The sequence below is a fragment of the Clinocottus analis genome, unplaced genomic scaffold, assembly GCF_023055335.1.
Source record: "Clinocottus analis isolate CAN_PGR_092001 unplaced genomic scaffold, fCliAna1.0.p SCAF_19, whole genome shotgun sequence".
In the NCBI taxonomy this organism is placed as follows: domain Eukaryota; kingdom Metazoa; phylum Chordata; class Actinopteri; order Perciformes; family Cottidae; genus Clinocottus; species Clinocottus analis.
Window position 1 is genome coordinate 15,969,197 of NW_027175920.1, and position 11,296 is coordinate 15,980,492.

The 11,296-nt window shown below is 48.8% G+C and overlaps 1 protein-coding gene across 1 annotated transcript; it reads right to left on the reverse strand.

Annotated features, from left to right (window-relative positions):
* Nucleotides 1-214: 214 nt before the first annotated feature.
* On the reverse strand, nt 215-11,224 carry LOC137789417 (monocarboxylate transporter 4-like). The gene is made up of 6 exons (XM_068583000.1): nt 11,154-11,224; nt 8,349-8,602; nt 6,708-6,851; nt 3,438-4,036; nt 3,172-3,352; nt 215-2,753 (listed from the first exon to the last, which is right to left on the reverse strand). The coding sequence occupies exons 2-6, from the start codon at nt 8,569-8,571 to the stop codon at nt 2,431-2,433; spliced, it is 1,470 nt and encodes a 489-aa protein (XP_068439101.1). The 5' UTR covers nt 8,572-8,602; nt 11,154-11,224; the 3' UTR covers nt 215-2,430.
* Nucleotides 11,225-11,296: the final 72 nt, after the last annotated feature.

Consider the following 11,296-nt stretch of genomic DNA (forward strand, 5'->3'; position numbering starts at 1 on the left):
TAGAGAATCTGGCTGGCGCTCATCATGGCGGCTGCTTCGGTACTTCGGCTCATTCCCCTCAGTCAGGAAGGTTCCTCACCAAAAAGGACTATTCCACTGCAGCCTCTGCAAGGTGTTTGTTGTTTGGCCGTTACAGGTGTGTAAACTCCTCTGGAGTGATCTTTGTTGAGAGGGAAGCTGAGGGAACCTTTCACATGAGCAGAGTTTTAGTTCTGTTTTCTTTTCTAACACAAGCGGTCAGACTTTCCTGGCTTTGATAACTTTGCCATGTGTATCAGACTGAAGTGGCCTGTTGTAGTTTGTTCTCCTGCTCATTCTCTTGTTTTGGACTTTTGACCCTTGACCTCTTTGGTCAGCCGCTCAACACCTAGTGAACTCTGTAAGTGACCAGATCGGCAAGATTCACTTTCTCACATTTATATTTGCCACTGTATTTGTGTACTTAAACTGTAAATAAATGATTTACTTGTACCTCGTTTGTGTCGCTTAGTGAGGAGGGGAGGGGGAGCTTCAGGGGTTAATCCAGGTCTCATCCTGCATGTCCTAATCACTCTGATCATTGAGATCTCTGCCTGTAATCCTGTCGCTGAATGGAACAAATGTCATTGAGTCACATCTCCACACAAAATATATGTATTTATTTAAACAGGCATCACATGGCTGTGTTGGACATCACTGAAAAATAGCGGCGGCAGTGCAGCAGGCTGTGCCAGAGGGCATCGAACACACGGGTTACAACATCACACATAACACACAACACAGCAGACCGCCGTAAAGCAGACCAGAGGGGTCAAGCCAACATGGGACGTGCGTTCATGAGCTGAGTACACCACACAGACCAACACGCTCGGTCAAGTACAGACCAGAGGACCAGGCAGCAACGGGACCGCGTCTCCAAGCAGTCGGGGAACAAACGATAAAACAGAAAGACCCAAAGTCTCCCTAAGGCCTCAAACCCAGAGCCCTCAGGGACACACTGACGTCGCCTGCTAAATGAGTGTGAGAGCTGGAAGGGCCTGACATGGTGTAAATATGAATGGGACAGCTCTTTGCCGCAACATGTCATGTGACCATGACTTCATAAAAAATATATTGTGTACAGTTGTGGATATTAAATACTTTTTACTCCCTGACTTTACATCTCCCAGGATCTTCCCTCCAGAGATGAAATGTCATTTCAAATAATTTATTTACTCGTTTTTGTCAAAATAGCTTCAATCACAAAATTCTCTCTCTCTCTCTCTCTCGCTCTCTCTCTCTCTCTCTCTCTCTCTCTCTCTCTCTCTCTCTCTCTCTCTCTCTCTCTCTCTCTCTCTCTCTCTCATACAGTGGAGACTGGGATCGGGCCTGTGAGTCCCTGCCTGGTGCCCTATTCTCTCTCCAGTGTTTGGTCCTTTCTACAGACAGTGTATGCAGCGGTTCTGTCCATAGGTCCCTCTCTCCTACACACTGGTCCTTGAAATAGTTTTTTCTTTCCAACACCTTTTCCAATGGCCGTCGTCCTCCAGAAACACCCCGACTGGTGAGGAAGGCTGTGAGCTGTGGCTGGAAGCTGGAGAAAAGGCCAGGAGTGGTAGCCAGTGGAGCGTAAGTCTTCATCACTGTGACGGATGTCAATCATTCAGGTGGTCGGGGCGTGGCTCCGGTCCTGAATGGAGTCAAACAGGATCCATCTGTGGACAACGGTGCTGAGGACAGGAACACACTGCTGTAGTGAAGTGTGTGTGAGTACATGTAGCAGATGAGGAGATGGAGGTGTTTGTATGTACTCATGTGTTGCCAGCAAAGTGAAGAGTATGTCCAAGAATCCCAGGCGGTCGTGAGACGCTGGTTCCTCATCATGAAGGTCTTCATCACTGCTTCGTGTGTGCTATGAAGTTAAAGGAACGCCTTGATAACAGAATACATCTGTAGAAAAATTAAAGCTCTAGACGCAGTATCACAGACGGCTTCAATATATAAAAGACTTGACGATATGTGGAAATGTATAGATTAATAAATAAAAGAATACATTGTTAAATAAATGGGGAAATATAAAGAGAAATAAATAGAAGAAATATCAAATGTTGAAATATAAAGGAAAATATAGAAGAATACATTTTAAATATGGAAATATGAAGACTGATAAAAGAATAAATCCTGAAATACTACTATACAAATAAACCATTTTTTTGCACTTATTAATTTATTTATTTCTGTCTATTTTATCCTTTTATATATTTGTACTATTTTCGCATTTGAAAATATTTTTTTTTATTTCCCCTTGGGGATTAATAAAGTACATATCTATCTATTTGTATTTCTCTTGTCTATATTTCTCTTTATACTCGCTTATTACTCTTTTATTCATTCCTCCTTACATGTCCACATGTATTTCCTCATTCTTCTCCAGAGTTTTCTTATTCCCTGAGTTGTCTCGTCTTACTCTCCTTAGCGAGCTGTTCTCTCTCCCCCGTTGTCCCCCATCTCCTTCTCCATCGTCACCTCCTCCCCAGCCATCAGAGCACTGTATTTTCCCTTCTCCCTTTCCACCGGCTCTTCATCTTCAAGATCTTCCTCGCCCTCCTCCCCACAGTTGAACCCCTCCTTCTCTGCAGCAGTGACCGCCATCTCCATCTTGGCCTCGGGGTCCTTCTTTCTCCCGCGGAGGCAGAGGAAGTTGCCAAGGGCGAGGACAATGGCCGACAGCGTGACCTCGCAGCCCGCCAGCAGGAAGACGTGCATGTACTGATGGGTGGTATCCAAGAGGCGACCTGGTGGAGAGAACGAGGACACCAGTGAGTTCTCATGACGTGAACCTCGTCCAAGGAAAATATCAGAATGTAATAATCTGTGAAGCAACAACTTCTTCTGGCTCAACGCTTCGGTCTGAGTCTTTGTCTCGGCTGCAGTTTAGTTGCTGACTCAGCAGAGATTCAGCCCACTCATTGTGGGACATTTGTTCATTTAGATTTGTTCACATCAGGTGAAACTATTTAATAAATAAGTGTGATTTCTACGACAAACACATTGAATGTATATTTTGTTGGCGTACTTAAAGGCACCAAGTTACTGAGGTTAAGACTGTGACTGATCACAGATGAAAAAGTGAAGTGTGAAAGGGATGAGGCTGAAGATACCAGAGTTTATCTGACGCTGGATCAGCAAACTGAACTGAATGAGGTCTCTGACCTGCTCCAGGAGGTCCCAGCAGCACAGCAATGGCTTCCATCAGCAGAACCAGGCCGAGGGCGCTGGAGAACTTCTCCGTCCCTACGATGGTCATGAGGACCTCGAACTGCAGCGCCCCCACCATGCCATAGGACATACCAAAGAACATACAGAAGACCACTAGACTCGCATAGTCCTTTGCCTGCACGGAGAGGAACAGAAGATTGCAGAGCATTGGTCTACAGACAGGCACCTGGTCTAAGTACACCATCAGTCTGCACTGGTACCTGAGATCCCACGAGGTCGGTGATCCCGTTGAAGATCATAGCGAAGCTGAACAGGTAGATGCTTCGGGGCCGCACCCACTTCAAGCCCGCGATGAACCCCGACGCGGGCCGGGCAAACATGTCCACGAATCCCAAGATGGTGAGCAGCAGCGCGGACGTGGTGTCCTCGTAGCCCAGGCCTTTAGCATAGCTTACCACGAACACAGGGGGCACGAACAGGCCCAGCACCATGATGGACGCCGCGATGGTGTAGACGAGGAAGCCCCTGTCCTTGAACACGCTGAAGTCCAACAGTTTCTTCTTGGGCTGGGGCTTCTTCTCCTCTGCAGCCGTGGGAGGGCCTTCCTCCAGTTTCTTAGGGGGCAACAGGGGCCTCATGAGGGCCCCGCAGGCACAGCAGTTGAGGAGTATGCCTCCCAGGATGAGGAAGCCGCCCCTCCAGCCATACTTGTACTGGAGCATCTGTCCCAGTGGGGAGAGACAGCACAGCGCCACAGGGCTGCCCGCCGCTGCCAAGCCGTTGGCGAGAGGGCGTTTCTCACTGAAGTAGCGATTCAGCATGATCAGGGACGGCTGGAAGTTCAACGCCAGACCCAGACCTGAGGAGAGGCAGACCTTCACCGTCATTTGTCATTAACACCGTGACCACGACGCGTTCCCATCAGTCTCCACGTGAGCGTCCATGCTGTGAATAAATCAGAGGGGGATGAACACTGACACGTCTTTGTTGTTTTGTGGTGAAGCAGACTCATTCTGCATTCCTTGTATCGTCTCAGAATTATTTTTGGCCTGTTATGTACAAACAATGTATTGCAGGAATATAGTTTTTAACACTCCACTTCATTTCATCCCCCAAAAAGTATGGTTGAATAAAGTGTTTGCTTCAGTAGAAGAAAGTAAAGTGTGATGGTCTCGCTGCAGGTTCTGGGTCGCAGGACTCATGATGCTGCTATTCCTCCTGGACAATACAACTTGTCATAAATATCCAACAGGTATTCCACCAGACAGCATGAATGTGCCCCGCAAAGTCCATTAGACTGGTGGCTATCAGACCGCCACCTGGTGGGCTATAGAGGTACTGTCAGATGGTGAGCTGCCTTACCAGAATGGACACATTTCTCAATCCAGCTCAATTGGAAATCTGTAATATTAAATATCGGCGAGAGGACCCAAATGCAGATGCGTGTTGAAAAAAAGTAACTATTATTTAAAAAAGAAAAAAGACGGCAGGAGCATCAAAAGCCTGATTCTCAAAAACAAACAGAAATCTGGTGGAACAGAGCAAAAGTAGCGACAGGAACCAGACCACACAGGTGCACACAGTAGACAAGAGGACAGGGAAACAGGAAACACAAGGGAGCCGCTGGACCGGCAACATGAAAACATGACAGTACAATGAAAAACTTCCAGGCGATTTACTGGGTTTGTCGGGGTGTGCCTTATGATAATCCCAGACCAGGTCGGCGTCCAGGATGCGGGAACGAGGTTCCCAGGCCTCGCAACAGACTCATCAGGGCAAACCACCCCATCCTCCTCACGTACCGTCAAATTAAGCAGCAACTGTCTTCCTGCAGTCCGTGCCATCAGCGCAGGTCTGACGGCCTGATGTTGCCCACTTTCTCCCAATGCAGAAGGCTCTGACCAATGAGTGTAATAGGATTTTAAGAGATTTACATGGCACATTTTAGTTTTCCTCATCCGCTCTGCAATCGACAACAAATAGTTCTGCTCAGAAACTTGACGCAAAACTGAACCTCTTTGGTTCAAGTGGCAACAAAGCAAGAACCTGATGGCCAGGACTGAACTGGTGGATCTCAGCTCTTCAGTCGTAAAGGCTCTTCAGTTTTTCCACAGCAGAGGCAAAGCTGTCTTTAGCCTTCTCCCCAGCAAAGTACAACTGATGACGGAAACCATTAATATAATCAATCAAATTTCGAGGGGTTTCCGGTTGGGCAACCGGATCATGAGTAAGTGGCCCACGAACCGTAGGCCACTTACTTGTGTTTGGACACAAGCTTGTTTGGGCTGAACCCAGTGCTCTCCTGTACAACCTCTCTGGCAGCTAACAGCAACCAGGGAAGCCCTCCCCCCCACCCCCAGTCTTGATTAAACTCAACGCAGTAGCTCACAGGGACTTAAGAGTTTGGTGAAATCTCTCCAATGCCCCTTTGCTCTGAAGGTGGCTCCACCCGGAGCTGCTTCAAAACTTAAGCAAACAAATGAGGAACATTTGGAACCCTGATCACTTTGAATAACCTTTGGGAGACAGCCAAACTCTCATCTGTGATAATCTGCTCAACCTCAGGTTCTGTGTCTCCACGGCACAAACCTTGGGTAACTGAGCAAGCGGTACAAACACCAGGCAACGACTGCGCATTCTCATCAGGTATCTTCGGAACCGAGGGAAAAGGTGTTACTATAGGGGGTGGCGGACCGTGAGCCCATACACTGTTTCCAGCCAGATCGTTTCCCAGAATGATATCCACCCCTCCAATTGGCAACGCTACCAGTACACTCATGGCCACCTCGCCCTGAACCAAACCACAGTCAAGGTCCAGCTTATGCAATGGGACAGGCAGTATATTTAAACCCATTACAAAACCTGAGAAACCAGAGTCTTCCAAGCTGCAATCCTCTCCTGGTTCTACCTGCTCACAGGAAGGAAACGCACATGGAGGAACTGCATGACTGACCGCTGGGACCAGAACAGCCAATGCGGAAGGTTCAACATTCCCACCATTGAACTCACTGTTGGTATTTGGCATTCAGCCTTCCAATGTCCCCTGCCCTTACAGGAACGACATTGGTCTCAACAAGCAACTGACCATGTGCGGTCCTTTCCAGTCTACCCTGCTGGGGACCGGCTCCTTCCTCCCACCGTTTCCCTATGGGTTGAAAATTACTTTGTTTCCTCTGTACAGAGCATCGTCCCGAGGCCTGCCTCAAGGTCCACACAGGAACAGTGTCTTCAAACTGCTCCAGAACTATCAAATCATACAAAGCATCAAACGAATGAACCCCAGTAACCAGAGACTAGATACCCCCCCCCCCCCTCCTAGTCTTCAGGTGTTACTTATGGTGGGTATTCATTAACTTAAGCCCGAAGACTCGGTAAAGCCACCATGTACTGGCAACCCCCCTGCAGTCTGGGATTTGCTCCTCATAAAAATAAAAACATGTGGGTGATGTACAAAGTATTACACGTTGCAAAATCAGCAGCATGTTGTATGTCATGAGTGTCAGCTGATCAGCTGCTCTGCCTTCCCGTACCTGTGATGACTCCGGTGCAGAGGTAGATGTGAATGATGCTGGTGGCGAAGGAGGCCAGAATCATCCCCAGAGAGGCAAAGAGCCCTCCGACCATCATCACCGGCCGGCAGCCAAACCTGTTCACCAGCACGCTGCACACGGGGCCTGAGGAAGCACGGTCAGTCCGTTAGCACGCACGTACAGGACGGTACCTGCACAGGACGGTACCTGCACGCGTACAGGACGGTACCTGCACGCGTACAGGACGGTACCTGCATGTGTACAGGACGGTACCTGCACAGGACGGTACCTGCACACGTACAGGACGGTACCTGCACGCGTACAGGACGGTACCTGCACGCGTACAGGACGGTACCTGCACAGGACGGTACCTGCATGCGTACAGGACGGTACGTGCACGCGTACAGGACGGTACCTGCATGCGTACAGGACGGTACCTGCACAGGACCGTACCTGCACGCGGTATGGACGGTACCTGCATGCGTACAAGACGGTACGTGCACGCGTACAGGACGGTACGTGCACGCATACAGGACGGTACCTGCATGCGTACAGGACAGTACGTGCACAGGACGATACCTGCACGCGTACAGGACGGTACCTGCATGGCGCGGCGTGTCCCGCCCCTACCTGTCCCGTACAGCATGGCGAGCAGGATGGATGAGATCCAGGCCGTGTCGCTGTAGCCGACGTCGAACTCTCGGATCAGCTCCTTGAAGAAGACAGGACGGTACGTGCACGCGTACAGGACGGTACCTGCACAGGACGGTACCTGCACAGGACGGTACCTGCATGCGTACAGGACGGTACGTGCACGCGTACAGGACGGTACCTGCATGCGTACAGGACGGTACCTGCACAGGACGGTACCTGTACAGGACGGTACCTGCATGCGTACAGGACGGTACGTGCACGCGTACAGGACGGTACCTGCATGCGTACAGGACGGTACCTGCACAGGACGGTACCTGTACAGGACGGTACCTGCATGCGTACAGGACGGTACGTGCACGCGTACAGGACGGTACCTGCATGCATACAGGACGGTACCTGCACAGGACGGTACCTGTACAGGACGGTACCTGCATGCGTACAGGACGGTACGTGCACGCGTACAGGACGGTACCTGCACGTGTACAGGACGGTACCTGTACAGGACGGTACCTGCATGCGTACAGGACGGTACCTGCACAGGACGGTACCTGTACAGGACGGTACCTGCATGCGTACAGGACGGTACCTGCATGCGTACAGGACGGTACCTGCACAGGACGGTACTTGCACAGGACGGTACCTGCACGCGGTATGGACGGTACCTGCATGCGTACAAGACGGTACCTGCATGCGTACAGGACGGTACGTGCACGCATACAGGACGGTACCTGCATGCGTACAGGACGGTACGTGCACGCATACAGGACGGTACCTGCACGCGTACAGGACGGTACCTGCACGCGTACAGGACGGTACCAGCACAGGACGGTACGTGCACGTGTACAGGATGGTACCTGTACGCGTACAGGACGGTACCAGCACAGGACGGTACGTGCACGCGTACAGGACGGTACGTGCACGCGTACAGGACGGTACGTGCACTCGTACAGGACGGTACCTGCATGGCGCGGCGTGTCCCGCCCCTACCTGTCCCGTACAGCATGGCGAGCAGGATGGATGAGATCCAGGCCGTGTCGCTGTAGCCGACGTCGAACTCTCGGATCAGCTCCTTGAAGAAGACGCTGACGGCCTTGGGGAAGGCGTAAGAGAAGCCCGTGACGACGAAGCCGCCGGCCAACACCGCCCAGCCCCAGCCGCCGTCCGGGGCCTTCACCCCGGGAGGTCCGTCGTCCACCACTGCTCCTCCCATGATGCTCTCTGGCTGTCGATGGCTTTAAACACTGTGGTAAAAAAAGATACCTCATTCATGTGACTTTCATGTGACCTCAGGTTTGAGCGTAGTCATAGTTGTGTAGTCGTGTTTCAGGGCAGGGCATTAGTTACTGCTCATCCAACTGCTGATGGGACAACTAGAACTGTTCACAACACACAAATCAAATTCTTCATTTAAAACACCAGCTGAGCAAAGTTCTTTAATACAGGCAGAATAAACAACAGAGACATGCATGACCGCGGGCCGAGATGATCGATGAGTCTAACACATCGACTAACACACAACCGTTCCCAGTTGCATTAAGCACACTCGAGAGAGCCCAGTGGTTTGTTCAGAGCGTTGTCTTATTTACACTGAGAGCACTTCCTTTAAAGGCTGCGGCAGTGCAGTGAAGTAAGTATGAGAGCGTGACATGCTAACAGCAGGACGGATGAAGACACACACACACACACACACACACACACACACACACATGCACACTCCTGCCAATCCTGACTTTAGCCATGACCATCTAGAAACCTCAGCAACACCAAGTGGACTGAAAAACCAACAATGTGTATTTGCATTATAAATAGCTCGTGTAATAAAAGACCCACACTCCTAATGCCCGGTGACCTGAGCCAATATAGTTTATATAATTAAAGGAGCAAGAGCTACTTGGTGAATGGACACGTTTGAACCCTCCTGCCTGTGGAGGCTTTAGTTAGACTCGTTTGACCTCTGTGCGTCCCCAGGCCCTCGTCTGTACCTGCCACAGCAGGGTCACGCTAATCCCACTGGTTCCACTGGTCCCACTGGCGTATCCCCCTCCCACAGGCCCACTCACTTTCCATGCCATTGTGACCCATGCAACAATCTGTCACGAGACCCACTCAGCACTCACACTAAAATAAGACCCTGACATTCCACACTGATAGTAGATGAAAGACACGGTGGACGCGGTCTTGCATTGTGTGATTGATTCTGCACTCATACTGAATAATTTTGTGGGTTATTACATTCTGATCTCTGTGAAATTATCGAGTGGGGCTTTCACAGCTGTCACAACACTACATAACCTTTTTGATCTGACAAGTGTCTAAGTCTGCAAGATTATGCAATTGCCACATCATGTTTTCGCCATTTAAGGGCTGCCATTAGTGCACAGCATGTTGTATCCACCGAAGGAGCATCCAAGAAGACACTTCATCATGTTTTCGTGTTTTTCTTTCAGTGGAAGGGTACACTAGGGCCTTATCATGTTTCTCTGGCGTTCAGGTCCCAGGGGGTTCTTATAGCTAGAATTTAAGTCTGACTTTTATATTTTCATGATTCATGTTTGTATAGGCCTACCGACTTGTTTAGGTTTCGGTCTCAGCCCGTAGTTGCAGACCTTGTTAGTTACATGAAACTGCTCACAACACGGTTTGTGGATTATCTTATCCCCAGTAACTTGTCATGATTTCTGGAAAGAGACATTGCTGTGAATGTCTATCTATCTATCTATCTATCTATCTATCTATCTATCTATCTATGTGTATATATATGTATATATATATATATACATCTATATATATATATATATATATCTATATATATATGTATATATATATATATATATATATATATATATATATATATATGTATATATATATATATATATATATATATATATGTATATATATATATATATATATATATATGTATATATATATATGTATATATATATATATATATATATATATATATATATATATATATATATATATATATATATATATATATAGACCAACGAAAGGGTGGTGGCAGCATGCAAGGGTTTGACAACGACGTTTATCACGTGACTTTATTAATTGGTCTCGGGCTACAGTGAGGCAGAGACTCAGTCATGTTGAGAGCTCGTGACGTCACGTCAGCATCCGCTATGCAGCCGAGCGCACGTAGGCAGTGCGACTCCTTCCGTGTCAATACTGTTACAGCCGCGTTTCATCATCACGCTGTTGGTAATAACGCAACTTTTCTTGGTCTTGATGTGTCGCCTTGTTGGCTGACATAACTATAACGCTTTTATAAAGAACCATTTTCTCCATCTGAGGACGCTTCCTACTTGTCTCATGTCCGCTTTAAACACCTCTGCCTTCTCTCACATGTTGAGGCGGGTTCGCGTCTCATCCGCGCTGACAGATGTGGACTGCGGCGCGCGGACAGACCCAGATGGCCTACGTGAGGACCGAGACGTAGGTCTCAAAGTGTCTCTAGAAGACCACATGTCTGGTCCGAGAGGGTCCAGTGTGACTGACCATCAGGCGACACCAGCAGCAATAACATGCTTTAATAACGCGCACTGTATTATAACATAAATGTAAACACTAATAAACTAAAGATCAGCGGGATGACACATACATGTATACACTAATAAAGTAAAGATCAGCGGGATGACACATACATGTATACACTAATAAACTAAAGATCAGCGGGATGACCTGTTACTCTGTGACTAAAGGCAAACACGGGACATGGAGACACGAACAACAACCACGGATTCAAAAGAGACAAGAATCACACGGGACTGACGGTACCTGCCGAGATGCTGCGTCCCTCCTTCACACGCGCTTCTTCAGGACCGCGTGAGCGCGCCTCTACCGCTGGCTTTTTAACAGTTAGTGGCGCGCGTGGAACCATCCGTCGTATCGCTGTAGCCGGGGAAGGATTTGACAGAGAC

What these genes read in the sequence shown, in the direction of transcription:
- LOC137789417 (XM_068583000.1), bottom strand. Translation starts at nt 8,571, where the DNA reads ATGGGAGGAGCAGTGGTGGACGACGGACCTCCCGGGGTGAAGGCCCCG. An exon ending in CTGCACCGGAGTCATCACAG is followed by an intron (nt 4,037 to 6,707) that starts GTACGGGAAGGC and finishes GCCTCTCCTCAG; the next exon opens with GTCTGGGTCTGGCGTTGAAC. An exon ending in CCGACCTCGTGGGATCTCAG is followed by an intron (nt 3,353 to 3,437) that starts GTACCAGTGCAG and finishes CTCTCCGTGCAG; the next exon opens with GCAAAGGACTATGCGAGTCT.